The sequence below is a fragment of the Arvicanthis niloticus genome, chromosome 5 (genome assembly GCF_011762505.2).
Source record: "Arvicanthis niloticus isolate mArvNil1 chromosome 5, mArvNil1.pat.X, whole genome shotgun sequence".
NCBI lineage: Eukaryota > Metazoa > Chordata > Mammalia > Rodentia > Muridae > Arvicanthis > Arvicanthis niloticus.
The window spans coordinates 12787417-12802622 of NC_047662.1; the positions used below are offsets into that span (position 1 = coordinate 12787417).

Consider the following 15206-nt stretch of genomic DNA (forward strand, 5'->3'; position numbering starts at 1 on the left):
TATGTTCCCTGAAGAAGGTCACTGCGAGGCTGGTCCTCGGGGTCCGGTCCATATGACTTTTTCTAGAGCCACATTAGAGCATAAACAACTCAGTGTTGAGAGAGGAACAGAGAGAAGGCTGTTGTCCCAGTGCCCCATCACCCCTTGCATGACTGATCAGGGCTCTAGCCTCTGGGATCCCCAGTATAATGAGAAGGGTAAACACTGTCCTGATTGTAATACATGGAGCCAGTGCACTGAGATAGGGGAAGTGATGGGGACTTTAGGGTAGAAGTCCTAGAGAGGGTGTCTTAGTAACTGTGAGGAGACACTGTGACCAAGGCAACTTGTAAAAGAAAGCATTTCCTTGGGCACTTGCTAACAGCTTCAGAGGATTAGCTTATTTCAATCATGGCAGGAAGCATGACAGCAGGAAGGCAGGCATGGCGCTGGAGCAGTAGCCCAGAGCTTACATCTGACCCACCAACAGGTGGGGAGACTAAGAATGGCATGGGCTTTTGAAACCTCAAAGCTGGCCAGGCGGTGGTGGCACACGCCTTTAATCCCAGCACTTGGGAGGCAGAGGCAGGCGGATTTCTGAGTTCGAGGCCAGCCTGGTCTACAGAGTGAGTTCCAGGACAACCAGGGCTACACAGAGAAACCCTGTCTCGAAAAACAAAAAAACAAAAAACAAAACAAAAAAAAAACAAAACAAAAAAAGAAACCTCAAAGCCTGTCCCCACCCCCTTACCCCCAGTGACACACCTTCTCCAACAAGGTCACACCTCCCAATCCTTCCCAAACAGTTCCACCAAATGGGAACCAGACATCTGAATATATGAGCCTATGGGGATCATTCAAACACAGAGGGTCCACCTCTGCAGGAGCTCTTGGTCTGGGCAGCAGACCCAAAGATGGTATTTCAAACCAGGATGCATAGACCCCAAGAGCCTCCCTTTCATAGGCAGGGTCTCCACAAATGTCCACTCAGCACCTGCTCTCATCTCTGGGGCAGAGATGCCACAGGCCTGGGACACAGAGTACGTGGAGAGTGACTTCTCTCTCCATCCCCCACACCCAATTCCTTGCACCCTAGGAGGAAGATTCTTCTGCTTCTCACAACACAGACGGTGTGGCTCAGGCAGCTGTGGGTGACCCCCATCACACAAGCATGCTGAAGACCCCACTATCACCATGGAACTTCCTTCCACACGTGACCTCCGTGTGTCTCTCATGTCTTCAACTGACTCCCTGTTTTCCAACTCCCAGGCTCTCCAGGAGCGCCGAGCTCGCTGTGAAACACAGAATACAGACCCTGTGGTCTGGACCAACCAGCGGGTGCTCAAGTGGGTTCGAGATATTGACCTGAAGGTGAGGGGCAATGGTGGTGGAGGCATGGGAGTGATGCTCTAGCCTATTGCAAATGACATGCAAATCAATGTCCACTTTGATGTCAGGTTGGGGGCACCATTACCCAGCCTGACAAGGACACAGCTTCCTGTCACTGGAGTAGATCCCTTATCGCTACAGTAGGATCCCTGTTGAAAGTGCGCATGCCTGGGACAATTCTTAGCAATATTTTTTTTATAAGTATCTATGGCTTTTGCCAGGGTCCAGCAAGTGTCAGTGACATCAGACCCCTATGTTCACAGCCCTGAGGATGGGGAACAGGTCTCCTTCACTCTCAAATGGGTCATATCCCTACTTGACTCTGATGGTCCCTGATTCCACCTCACGCTTCTGCCCTCAGGAATATGCAGACAACCTGACCAACAGCGGTGTCCACGGTGCTGTGCTGGTCCTGGAGCCCACGTTCAATGCCGAGGCCATGGCCACCGCCCTGGGCATCCCCAGCGGGAAGCACATCCTCAGGAGACACCTGGCAGAGGAGATGAGTACCATCTTCCATCCGGCCAAGTGAGTGGGCCATGGTACTCAGGACACAAGGCACGGGTTGAGAAATCGGATGGCACTGTCCCAGCTCTGTTCCTTGCCTGGCTGAGCGCCACCCATCCTTGCACCACACTGGTCAGGAAGATCAGAGACGTTCAGATACTAAAAAGGAGTATGAGGTCCTGAAGGCAGCACATGTTAAACCCGCTGCACTGGGGCATTTCAAGTAGGGAGAGCCAACCGTTCGGCAGGAGAAAGGTTGCATGAGGTGAGGCTTGAGATGGGACAATGCACTGATTTCACAGAACAAGGTGGCTACTCTGCCATGGAGGCAAAGGTTTAGAGGCAGGATTAGGCAGATAAATGGTACTTCTGACCCAAGGGAGCAGAGCACAGCCACCCACCTGCACTGGTCCCTTTGCCTAGAGAGCGATTGGGTTGGGTACCCAGATAGCCCAGACCCACCCTGTGGATGCTGCCTGGGGTCATACTTGGGGGTGGATCCTTGTGGTTAGTTGGTCCAGTAACCCCTTGGGAGCTATGTAAAAGCTGTGGGATCAAAAGAAGGAAGTGGGTTTCCTCCGGGACTTGGAGGCTGATGGGCCAGAGACAGAGAGGCAGTGCAGCCTTCAGCTGGAGCCTAAAAGCTTGTTGTCACCTCTATCCATGATGCAGCCCATATGTATCACACTTGGCTGGTGTGGCAAGGTCCCTTAGGTTCCATGAAGCTTTGTAGAGTGCCATGAACCCAGGGGACAGACTTCAGTCAGATGAGGGGATACAGAACCCCAAGAGTTCCTAAGGAGTTCAGAGACCACCTCAGTAGCAGAAAGAGCCCCCCCCCCACTACTGCAGACGGTTATCCCTGGCACATGGTGACATCTTTGAGATGGTTCCTAGAGTTGATACTAACGGGGCAGTTCTGCAGCGGCCACACAAGGAAGGCCTCTGTCCTCTTTCCTGTTACTTCCTTCAGTTTTCAGAGAGGAGGAGAAGCAGGTTGGGGGCGGAGGGAATATGGTGACCCTTTGGGTCCTCCCAGTGTGATCCTCCCAGGATGCTGTGGGTTGGTGGAAGATACCAGTTGGAGAAACGTTCCTTGTCATTAAGTTCAATATCAGGATTCTACCTTAGACAGCATCCCAGGCTGGGTGGACACAGTAGTCCTTCACAGTGATGTCACAAAATGTCATCAGCAAAGTGCTATCTCTTTGCTTCATTTGTTCACACACACACACACACACACACACACACACACACACACACACACTATGAAGAAGAATAGTTGTTTTTTTTGTTTTTTGTTTGTTTGTTTGTTTGTTTTGTTGTTGTTGGTTTTTTTTGGGGGGGGGGATTTCGAGACAGGGTTTCTCTGTATAGCCCTGGCTGTCCTGGAACTCACTCCGTAGACCAGCCTGGCCTCGAACTCAGAAATCCGCCTGCCTCTGCCTCCCAAGTGCTGGGATTAAAGGCGTGCGCCACCACCGCCTGGCTTAGTTGTTTATTTTTAACAGTACTGGAGGTGGAACCCAGAGCCCTGCATATTCTAGACCAGCACTGTATTATTGAGCTACATCCACAGCCCTTTTATTTGTGTGTGAGTATATGTGTGTGTGTGTGTCTGTCTGTCTGTCTGTGTGTGCACCACATGCATGCCTGATGCCCATGAAGGCCAGAAGAAGGCATCAGACACCTTGCAACTGTAGTTATAGACAACTGTAAGCTACCATGTGGGTGCTGGGAACCAAACCCCAGTCCTCTCTCTCTGAAGGAACAGCCAGTACTCTTAAGCAGTAAGAATGAGGGAGTGGGGACAGGGGCAGTAGGTTGCATCTCTTACTAACTCTTAACGTGTGAAATGTTACAGCTCCACAGGCATCCGGGATTCTGAGCGCTTTGGGACACCACCTGGCAGGGCCTCCAGCATCACCAGAGCTGGGAAAGAGGACAGTAGTGGCAACAGCAAGTACAGAGCTGGCCGGGTAAGTGGTCATTCTGTCCATGGGGACAGGCGTCCTTTCCTGGATGGACCTACTGCTCCGTTGTCACCTGTGAACCTGGAGTAGCTTCGGATCACAGGTGCACATAGGAGAGTCAGCACCTATCTGGGCCCGTGCTTAAAATAATGCCTGGTGACAAGAGTCCATGCAAGGCAGAGTCTATGCATGGCAGGGTGGCCACAGCTTGTGGAACCCCCTTACCTTGGCCTCCTGAAGCACACGGCCCCTGGGGTGCAGAGCACCTCACACAGCTGGCTGCTGGGAGGGATCAGGAAGCTCTAGACTCTGAAAACCTTTGACTTGGATTCTAAACTCCTTAGCCAGCAAGGAACCTCTAGTGTACCCAGTAGGACAGCATAAGACAGGGGCAGCCGAACTCCACAGCCAGCAAGGAACCTTTGGAGCACCCAGTAGGACAGAATAGAACAGGGGCAGTAGGCCAGAGACCAATAGAAACTCTAGATGTAACCAGCATCTTGGTCACTACATGTATATCTTCACTTTCACTGGGTGTCACCTGGACTTGAGCTCAGTTGAGCTCAGGAGGGGCATTGCAAGAACACGTTGTTGTCGCTGGCTTCTGAGGACACTGTCCTGGGCTAGCCATTCTTGGTTTTTGCTTTAGCTTTGGTTTTGCAGAGCTGGAAGTCGAACCCAGGGCTGGGGTCTTATATGCTAGGCAAACACTTTAGCGAACGATACCCCAACCAGACTTTCTTGTTTTTCTACTTTATCTTTTATAGTATATATTTTTATTATGCCTGTGTGTGTGCTCTCAAGCATGCACGCAGGGGTCACAGGACAACTGTAAGACTCTGTTCTCTTCTAGCACAAGTGTGGGTGCCAGGGACTGAACTCTGATCACCAATCTCAGCATTAAACACCTCTACCCGCTAAGCCATCTCCCCAGCCTGGCCCTGTTTTATTTTTAAGACACATCTCACTGCATAGCCAAATCTGGGCTGAAACTCACCATCCTCCCGTCCCAGATTCCGAAGGGCTGGGAGCTTGCTTTTAGCTGTGAGTACCTTCATCCCAAAGGAGCAAAAACTTGTTGAGAAGGAGGGAGGTGCATGTCCCTGCACAGATACACACACATGCTTCCTGAATAGACACACATTAGGGACATCTGGAAGCCCTGTCTGAAAGGTTCTTATAGGAGAATCTCAAGTGGGGACGCACTGGTCTAGAAAGACGGGCAGTCGAGCACATAACTGTTTAGAGTCGTGGGAGCAAGAATCAGCTTGAAACCAGAGCCGAATCACCACCACCTCACCAAGAGGCCTCTGTGTGTGGGGACAGTTCCCACAGGGCACCTGCTTTGAGCTGCCCATCCCCCACCCCCTGCCTTACAGATTTTTTATCTTCCCAACAGTCTACCCAGGTCCCTGTCACTTTTCCCATCATGCAGCTGAGAAAAAAAAAAAAAAATCAAGGCTCAGAGATGGGCAGCTGATTTATCCCAGGTCCCACAGCCAGAAATATATAACAGGGTCTCTAACACTCATGTACAAACCTCAAGCCCATACGTGTGGACCTACCAGGTAGGGCTAGAGTTCCTTCTGGATGGAGCATACAGTAAGACCTTGTACATGTGGTCACACACACTCCCAGGCATTGTCCCATCTTCCGCTATCAACAGCGTGGCGGAGGGGGCTGTAGAATCATTAGTCCAAAGTCATCCCTGGTAAGTAATTGAGTCTCTCTAGCTAGAAACGCAAATGTTGGTTTCTTATGGAATTTCTGCAAATCCCCTCCAGGTAGGTGTCTGGGCAGTAGGTGTGGTATTAATATTGGAGGAGCCCAGAGAGGTTCCCAGAGATGCTGAAGGTCACACAGCATTTACACTGGAGATGCCACAGCATGACCCCGTTCTCATCTCTCTCTTCCTCTGTCCTCTGGTTTGTTTCTGTCTCCTCAGCTGCCCCTGGGGAAGATAGGAAGGGGCTTCAGCAGCAAAGAGGCCGACTTCCATGATGACTATGGCTCTCTTGAGAATGAGGACTGTGGGGATGAAGACCTCCAAGGCAGGCCCGAACACTGCCGCCTGGAGGGATACAGCAGCTTGGAGGTCACCAACGTGTAAGAAAGCCTCATGACTCAACTCCAGAAGAGCAGGGAGGAGAAGCAGTCCAATGTCCCAGAGCCATCCATCCCCACTGTACAGCGTGACCCGGGGCTGAGGACAGATGGGGTGTCAGAACAGAGTTCCCAGAGACGGTCACAGTTTCCAGGGAGCACCAAGGACAGAGAATGCCCACCTAGGTGTCTTGTATCTCTGAGGACATTATCACCCAGCATCGACCCAGCGGGTGGCCCTGTGGCTGCTGTTCAAAGTACAAGCCAGGTGCTGCTGGTACTTTACCCTGGACTTTCAAGGAAGGGTCAGGAAGGGTCAATCTTTGAGCCTGGAACACCCTGCCGGAAGGAGCAGGAAACCCAGCCAGCCTTGGCAGAGCCAGGGGCACTGAGAACCAGTTGCAAAGCCAGCCAGCAGCGGCCAGGTGGTGAACACTGACCGTCAGCCCACTGGGCAGAGAACTTGAACTCTGACCTCCTCACTCACTCTGGAAGGATGCAAAATGGCCTGGGTATTTCTTCCACATTAAGAGCAGCACATCCTGAGGTGGATATTCTGGGATCAGGAGGGGAATCTCTACAGGGCAGAGCGGCCTAGGGGCTACAGACATCCTGTCACCAGAATGAATGTGATTTCAAGAGTGGGAGGGGATAGTTACTGAGTCCCAAACAGCTATTCCAAGTGTGGGCATAAAATGGGAGAGTGCCTGTCATTAATCCAACAAACCTCTTTTGTGATGTCCCTGTCAGCTGAGACAGGTAAGCTCACCCATGAGCTAACAGAGGTGCAAATCCCACAGAACAAGGTCACCACGTTGTCAGGGTAGGGCCTTTCTAGCCTCTGTCTTGGTCTGCCAGTGTTTGGCTGTGTGGTTTCCTCCCAGTGGCCTCATCTCTCTGTTTCTCAGTGTCTTACCTATAATACTTCCGGTTCTTCCCAGGGGAGTTGTGAGGACTAACATTCGCTAATATTTGTTCCAAGCTTTGAACCTCTCAGGAAACAGCTGGAAGATCGGGGAGGAAGGAGCCTAACTTCCACCTACAACATTTGCAGACACCGGGCGAGTTCGATCCATGTTGGATCGGGAGATAGAAAAGAGGGGCGTGCAGAATGTTTAATATTGAGAGTTTCCGAAAGCCAGGTCTGGGAGAGCCACCAGCACAGCCTGCGGGCTTACTGGGTGCAGGGTCCAAGCTGACTGAGCAGAAATAGGGTGACAGGGAGGATTGCAGGCAGCTGGGCTCTGTACCAGCTCTCCTCAGATTCCCACAGCTGACAGCACGGGGTGTGTGGGGCACAGCCTCTGAGCCACCAAAGCCAGTCTTCTGCAGTGGTACAGTGAGCTTCCCTTTGAGGGAAGACCACACGGACGGAGCCTATGAACCTGAAAGTCACTGATCCTCATGTTAAAGACATGGGTCCTGCAGGCACAGTCTCCCTCACAACCTGAGTCCAGGGGCCTCAGAGACTGGGAGGAACCTTTCCTTCTGAGTCTCAGCCTCCAAAGCACACATGGCACATACCAGGACTCGCAGGGTCAACCTCGGGGGTATAACCCAGCTTGGCTCAGGTTCTATACCCCTGAGTGTTTATAACATGCATTCCCCACCCCTGGAATCCTGAAGCAACTGAGCTCTTAGCCCAGCAAGGAGAGGGCGAGGTCCTTTTCTAATTGAAGCCAGCTGTCACCTTTAAAGCAAGTTCCTAAAGGGTGACACAGCTTCAGGAGCCAGGAATATACTGGCAGCCTTCCTGGAAATGTTGCTGGCTATATGGGCTCCTTGCAAGGACAGAGTCTAGGTATCGAGAGATTCCACACTTACTTTTTACAGGCTGGGAGGCCTACAGCATCAGACGGCTCCTTCCCAGTGGACTCTGGGCTTCTCCATCCATATCCAGTGGTCACTTTTAGTAGATTCTGTCTTGACTCCTCACCGCAGGATGCAGGGGTTGTCAAAGGACTAGGTTCAGAAGTGGAGAGAGGGGCTCTCTCCTAAGCCTGGCCTGCACGGAACAATTAGAACAGGGACCCCCCCCCCAAAGTCTGAGGTCAAAGGTAGGTGGGGTCCTGGCAGATGTAAATCTGGACTGCAGGATCACAAAAAGAGATCTACTAGGATCATGACAGCCCTTCCCAGAAGGCCAAGGACACTTCACAGGTTGTGCGGGAACGTGTCTCCTTGGTGGTGGCACCTGGGTCTCACGTTATAGAAGCCAGTGTGGATGGTAATGATGTCCCTGACCCATGAAGGGTTTGTAAAATGCACAGCAAGTGAACAGTGAACTGAGGTGTCCCACACCTTCCCAGAGGGAATTTTAACAATGTAACAATAAATGCCTGGCCTTGCGGCAATCCTTCTTTCTTGTTGGCTTGCTCCTTTATTGTCCCAGCAGCCTCTTAGACAAGGGAGACTGGGAGCCCCTGAAACTAATGGGGGACTTCTTAGGAAGGCTGAGAGTCCAGCTTCTCAAGGTCAGACAATTGTGCGGTGGGGATTTGAACCTTGAGCCTCTGTGCTCACAATTTACTCTCCCTTCCCCCAGCCCTGTGCTGTTGGTCATTCTCCTCCCACCCCACCCCCACACCCCCACATCCCTACACACGTGACTTACCTTTCCCCGTGGCAACTCCGTCAGAATTCAGGTACACGCTGGTATGCTGGGAAGTCCGTCTCTGGGTACCATCTCCTAAGGGGACTCATACTCTCCCTGGAGGTGTCTGCAGTCCCAGGAGACCGGTGCAGCTCTTCCCCATCGTCACTGTGCACTCTGGTGAGTTGAGCAAAGTCATTTGGGGTGCAGCTGGGCCAATCTGAGAGCCAGCACAGGCTTCCAGGCGATGGATCCAGGGATATCACACAAGTACAAGGACCGGCAGAGCAACCTTCCCAGCCAAGCCCTTGTCATCATAGATGGGGCTGGTCTGTAGGCTCTACCTAGGATCCTTAGCTGCCCTGACAGAAGTCACCAGCCTAGTCCAGCTCGTCCTGTCTACAGCTCCCAGACAAGAGGCTCTGGCTTGAGACTAAGGTCAGGTAATATGCATCCTCTGAAGTAGGTGCCTAGCAGGCAGATGAAGAACTGGATGATACAGGAAGACAACCCAGTCACAACGTTTACCTGCTGCCGCTAGCCTCTGCTTCTGAGGGACTGGTGGCCCTGGCCAAGTAGCCCAAATATCCTATTATTCTTCTACTCAGTTTTTATGTGTTTACTTACTTTTTTGAGTCAGGGTCTTGGTCTAGCCCAGGCTGACATGGGATTATTCTGTAGCCCAGACTAACCTCTAAATTGACAATAATCTTATCTCTGCTACTCAGGTGCTGGGATTACACACATGTGCCACACCATCTGGCATGTTTTTGTTCAGTTTTAATACAGGATGGGCTTGCTGGATATTTGGTGTGAGGCTGGCATTTGTAAGTTCTTACTGAACCAAGCCATTTAATCCGTTGTTCTGTGTCGGGCACTCACGGGCTGACAGGTTGTCTTTGCCCTCTAAGACTGCCATTCACAGAGCAATCTTTTAGGTCACTGGTTCTCAGCCTTCCTAATGCTGTGACCCTTTAACACAGTTCCTCATGCCGTGGTGACCCCTGACCATAAAATTATTTGTGTTGCTACTTCATAACTGCAATTTTGCTCCTGTTATGAATCGGAATATAAATATCTGTGTTTTCCAATGGTCTAAGGTGACCCCTGTGAAAGGGTCGTTCAACACCCCACCATGGGGTGTTGTGACCCACAGGTTGAGAACACAGATAGAAGAAGGAGGGGGCCCAGCTTTCAGATTTGTCAATGAGGAAAATGTTTCTGTTCTGGGAAATGGTACTATAAACACCTATGTGGCCATGTGGCCTGGGCTGGGGCTCTGTGGCCCTGCGGGTAGAACTCAGACCTGGAAAAGAACCCACATAAAGGTTCTAACTCCTTTAATTAGGGAAGTCCCCAAGGACCTTATATATATATATATATATAACCTATGCCTCAGTTTCCCCAGCTGTCCTATGAGAAGAACAATCCCCACCAAAGGGGGCTACTGTGGGGATTAGAGAGGCAGACCTCTCTCAGACAGCTGCAACCCAGGTAGAAATGACATCTGGCCACCTCTGGAGAAATCTGGGGTGTGGAGGGGAGCTAGAGAGTCAAGCTGGTGAAATATGTTCTGGCCTAAGACATCGATCGTATGGCACATTCAACTGTCATCGAGGGCCACCCCGAGTCCTTGAATCAGTGTCCCCACATCCTCAGTTCTGTCCCAGAACCTCTGTGAACTGCCAGGCTAACCTCCTGTCTGAATATCACAAGGCTCCTTTCCCTGGGGCCTGCCTATCTTAGCTGGAGAGAAAGGGATCTTCGGTCAAGACAGAAGGCCCTCTGGCCACATCAGAATAACGCACGGTTCCATGTAATAGCCAGTTTCCATATCTGAGGCTTACCATTGGAGCATTCACCCAACCTCGGCAGAAATATCCAGATAAACAATTCCATCTGTAACAAACATGTAGGCCATTGTTTTAGCCCGACTCTTAAGATCTATTTGCACAGCATGTTGTACTAATAGGCAGAAGTCATCCAGTGGTGATTTAAAGCAGGTGGGAGGATGCCTGCAGTCTGCTGTGAATTACTGTTTCTGTTAAGACCTTGTTTTCATTGCCAAGTAACCAGAGAGTCCCAGACACCCACCCCATCCATGGTCCTAGACACCCACCCCATCCATGGTCCCAGACACCCACCCCACCCATGGTCCCACTCACCCACCCCCATCCATGGTTCCAGACACCCACCCCATCCATAGTCCAGACACCCATCCCCATCCATGGTCCCAGACACCCACCCCATCCATGGAAACTGAGGGAGGATTGTTTCCTAGTGTCATACCTCTTGAGAGCTGCAAAACTCAGAAAGCACTGACCACACCCTGGGAGGACTGGAAACTCTAGCCTGTCTAAGCCGGTTTGACCATCTTAAGCTTCCAAAGAACTATCAGGAAAGATGCTACATCCACAGCCCAAGGCTGGCTCCTTCTGAGGCCTCTCTACTTGGCCAGTAGTTGGCCACCCCTCCCTGTGTTCTTCATGGCTACCCCTCTATATTCACACATAAAATTGCGTGTTTATAGACTCATGGTCACAGTGCACTAGACAATCCCAGCACTTTGCTTAATCTCCAAATCCTGTCACAGTCTTGGGTGCCAGGGCTAGGGTGCCAACATCTAGATTATGAGGGGATATGGTCCATTACATAACAGTTCCCCAAACTCAGGTCAGAGTTCAGTCGCTTGATACAAAAGTCCCAGTTCAGCCGCCCATTGTCTGAGTTTGAACGTGATTCCCACCCCTTCCTTCAACCCCTACCGAGCAGCTATCTCTACACGCCCATGCACACCCATGCACACCCATGCACACCCATGCACACCCTCGATCTTTGCTGCATGGCAACAGTGACATGGGAACGGGGGGACGAGACAACTCTGAATTCTCTTTCATAGAAACACTGACCAAAACTTGCTCTTCAAGATGCCTGTCTCTCTTACCCTGAGACTCCAAAGACAACAGCCAGATGTTTAGCAGTGGCCAGCCACCCTGTGTCTCCTCACTATCCTCTCCGAGGTACCTCCAGGATTTCTATTTTCATACAGAGTTCAGAAGCAGGGTCTAGGATTTGCATGTGAATCTGGGATGTGTACCTGCAGGCCTCTGTCCCCGATACAAGAGGACTGGGTAGGTGACTCGAGAGCACAGCCAAGAGCTGGGCTTGCAGTTGCCCTGGGTTGACCTTCCTGAGAGATGACAGATTTCAATCCCAATGTGGGCCACTAGATGGCAGGACAGGTCTCTTACCAGTCCTAATGTGCTGAGTTCAACTCAGGAAGTGCTAATTCCACTCCCGCCCCCCACCGCCAGCACCCCCCCCCCCCACCCACACACCCTCCAGAACTCCAGCCTGGCAAAGTTCACCAAGGCTGGACCCCTTGAAGTTCTCGCCTCTCTCAGCAGACTCAAGGGCAGCTTTTGGTGAACAAGTGTCTTTCCTTTCCTGACAGAAAGCTAGTAAGGCAGTCCCAAAATGTAGACTCTGGCTTCAGGGTGAGTGAGGAAAAGAGAAATTCAAACCCCCATTCCATTCTAGTAGAGGGTCCCATCATGGTGTGTGTGTGGGGGGGGGGAGTCATCGAGGGAGGCTGGCTCAGCAGGTAAAGGTCACCAAAGCTGTGACTTGAGTTGAATCCACAGAACACAGCTGGTGGAAGTGGTTGGCACCCTTCTCCCACCAAATAAACAAACGTGTCTAAGTAAGCCAGAGAAACCAAGGGAGAGCGGTGGAGACGCAGCCGCCAGCTTCCGGGGATTTCCACAGAATTGGGCAGCACTTCCCTCAGCCTGCAGCCTGAAGCCACAGGGTCACTCACTCAGCGTATCTGGCCACTGCTTCCCCTTCTCAGCAGCTGGGTCCTGGGAAGCCAGGACGCCAGCCACAGCTGATTTCAGTTCGGGGCACCTCCAACCAGTTTCTGAGTGCCAGGCCCTCGGGCTTTGCAGCCTTCTGTGGTGAATCCACAGAGCCCCGTCGCTGTTCTCCAGGCTCCGTGGAGAAAAGACAGCTGGATTTGTCAACCAGCATTGACCTTGGCCGTCAAGTCACAGGCGTTCGGAGCCTGGCTACCTGCACTTCTGAACATCTCCCACCTCATCCTGACCCAGGGCATCTGTAGTCATGTTGGGAGCTTTTCTCTGAGGCCCACAATAAGAGCTCGTGCTTATACAGCAGCCTTCCGTGATCCGGCATTGCTGTCTGTACTTCACAGACTTCAGCTCCACGGTGACCATCACTAACCCCATCTTAAAGATAAAGATGCCAAGGCCCCAAAGGGCTAAACAACTTATCCAAGAGTTTGAGCCAAGTCAGCACCCCACAAAACTAGTGCTTAGCTCCTTGGTGGCTGGGCTTTGGGGCCATGTACCTACATAGCAAGCAAGCTGTTGCCTCCTGAGACTACAACTCTAAATTCCCATGCTAGAAGGCCAAGATTGTGGTGTCTGACTTAGGGTTTACTGCTGTGAACAGACACCATGACCCAGGCAACTCTTATAAAGGACAACATTTAATTGGGGCTGGCTTACAGGTTCCGAGGTTCAGACTATTATCATCAAGGTGGGAGCATGGCAGCATCCAGGCAGGCATGGTGCAGGAGGAGCTGAGAGTTCTACATCTTCATCTGAAGACTGCTAGGAGAAGACTGGTTTCCAGGCAGCTAGGATGAGGCTCTTAAAGCCCATACCCACAGTGACACACCTACTCCAAGAAGGCCACACTTCCAAATAGTACCACTGCCTGGGCCAAGCATATACAAGCCACCACACATGGTAAAAGCATATGACGTGAAAGTGATCATTAATCTTTAGCAGGAAAATATCAATCCCAGGGGTTAAATTCATATTTGAAAGTCAAAGGCAGGAAGATTATAAACTCAAGGGCAGGTGGGTGACTGTGTGTGTGTGTGTGTGTGTGTGTGTGTGTGTGTGGTATGTGCGCGCACGCTGTAGCTCACCTGGTAGAGTGTATGTCTAGCATGGAGTCCTGGCTTCCACCCTCAGCAAGGCAAGGGGCAGGCATATTGTTGCATGTATAATCCCCAGCACTTAGAAGCCAGAAAGCAGGAGGATCAGGTGTTCAAAATCATCCTCAGCTACATAGGGAGATCAAGGCCAACCTCGGCTACATGAGACTCTGCCTCTAAATAAATAAACAGAAACACAGAAAAGAGGACACAGGGTGAAGTTCAGTGACCCAGAGCTTGCCTGACATAGTTGAGGCCATAGGTTTAAGCCCTAAAAGAAGAAAAAAAAATTTAAATCTCAATTTGCACAATAAACTTTAAATTTAAGTTACAAAAAGAGAAACCAAACCCTTTCCCCCTTTCTGACCAAATAGAGAGCTAGTGCTCTTAGTGAGCTGGTGGCCAGCGTCCCCTCTATGAAGCCTCCTGCAAAGCTGGCAGTGGCACAGGACTGGTGGAGTCTGAGGGAGAGATGCCTTCCTAGCCAGGCGTTAAGAATAACAGAAGTCAGAGAGACCCTGACTGCCAAGCGTGAGGCTGGAGTGACAGCCAAGTCCCTATCCGCACTCGGGGACAGACCTTGAGGTTCTGAATGATAACAGGGTTTCCTGAAAAATGACTTCACCCTGCTTGGTAGGGCAGCTGCTGACTTAGAACCAGACAGTAGGCAGCGACCGCCCGAAGTAACTGGGTTTGCCAGCTCAGTGACTCAGCCTCTGGGTTCATCCTTCCCTCCCGGCCTCTGCCACCCTCCAGGGAGAAGGTTTGCACTGGCTGGCTGGCTTCCCGGGATGGAGTTCCAGGGGCAGGCCCAGCCTGAACGGGAGCCACTGAGGCGGCACCAGCGAATCAGCCATCTTCAGAGGCGGGCTTTAGGAAAACTCTGGACCCAATAGTCTTTGAGTCTCTTCCGGGTGAGGGACTTGGCAGAAAGCGAGGCTGAGAATCAAAGTTACACCTTGGATTGGTTGGGGATTCGAGACTTAAAAGGCTGAGCTCTGGGCTCGAGTTCCATTCATTCAAGGACATACACGGCTACGTAGGAAGCTTAAGACCAGCCGGGAATGCATGAAACTGTCTCAAAAATCAAAATAAAGTACTAAAGATGGCTCCATGGTTAAGTTCCTTGCAGAGCCCCAGAATCCATGTTGCAATCGTACTGCACGCTCTTTTGCATATCTGTAACCTTGGTGCTGGGGGCGGGGCTTATTACCCAACCAGGCTAGCCAATCAGTGATCTCCAAAACCCAGTGAGCATCTCTGTCAATTGACCTAATTCATGTCTAATACATTTGTCTAATCTTTGTGGTCAAAACACCTCTGAACCTCTAGCCGTCACATGTATGGACACACAAGCACATACACTACAAACATGTACACACACACAAGAGTAAATCAATCCAGGTGTACTGTAGGGAAGAGTGGGGACTGTGGTGAACTCTAAAGTGACAGCCACAAGACTATAATCCTGCAATAGCAGGGGTGGGCGAAGCATTTCTGTATGACACACAGGGACAAAGGAATTGGCATGTATATGTCATCAGTAGGCCAGCTAGTGTACGCTATCTGGGGCTTGCTTGTTCTGGTTCCTGGAGGACATCAGGGCTGATCCTGCCTGGCAGACACTAAGCAGATTCAAGCTTCCACAGAGTGCCTGAGCCCAGAGGCCAGAGATGATTATGTGGGAGTGGTG

The 15206-nt window shown here is 51.2% G+C and overlaps 1 protein-coding gene and 1 long non-coding RNA gene across 7 annotated transcripts in view; one reads left to right on the plus strand and one right to left on the minus strand.

Annotated features, from left to right (window-relative positions):
• Positions 1-8310, plus strand: part of Kazn (kazrin, periplakin interacting protein) — a 977884-nt gene extending 969574 nt beyond the window's left edge. For all 5 annotated transcript variants that reach the window (XM_034502894.2, XM_076933795.1, XM_076933794.1 and 2 more), the window contains 4 exons: positions 1249-1350; positions 1730-1896; positions 3740-3854; positions 5794-8310. In XM_034502894.2, the coding sequence (XP_034358785.2) occupies positions 1249-1350; positions 1730-1896; positions 3740-3854; positions 5794-5958 (549 nt within the window). In that variant the 3' untranslated portion in view covers positions 5959-8310. The remainder of the gene's footprint in view (positions 1-1248; positions 1351-1729; positions 1897-3739; positions 3855-5793) is intronic.
• On the minus strand, positions 7815-14243 carry LOC143442292 (uncharacterized). Of its 2 annotated transcripts, XR_013110334.1 has the most exons (5): positions 14093-14243; positions 13505-13689; positions 10392-10443; positions 8566-8721; positions 7815-7956 (listed from the first exon to the last, which is right to left on the minus strand). It is a non-coding gene; the product is annotated as an uncharacterized LOC143442292 (long non-coding RNA). The 2 variants fall into 2 exon arrangements; XR_013110335.1 differs by lacking the exon at positions 10392-10443.
• Between the last annotated feature and the right edge of the window lie 963 nt (positions 14244-15206).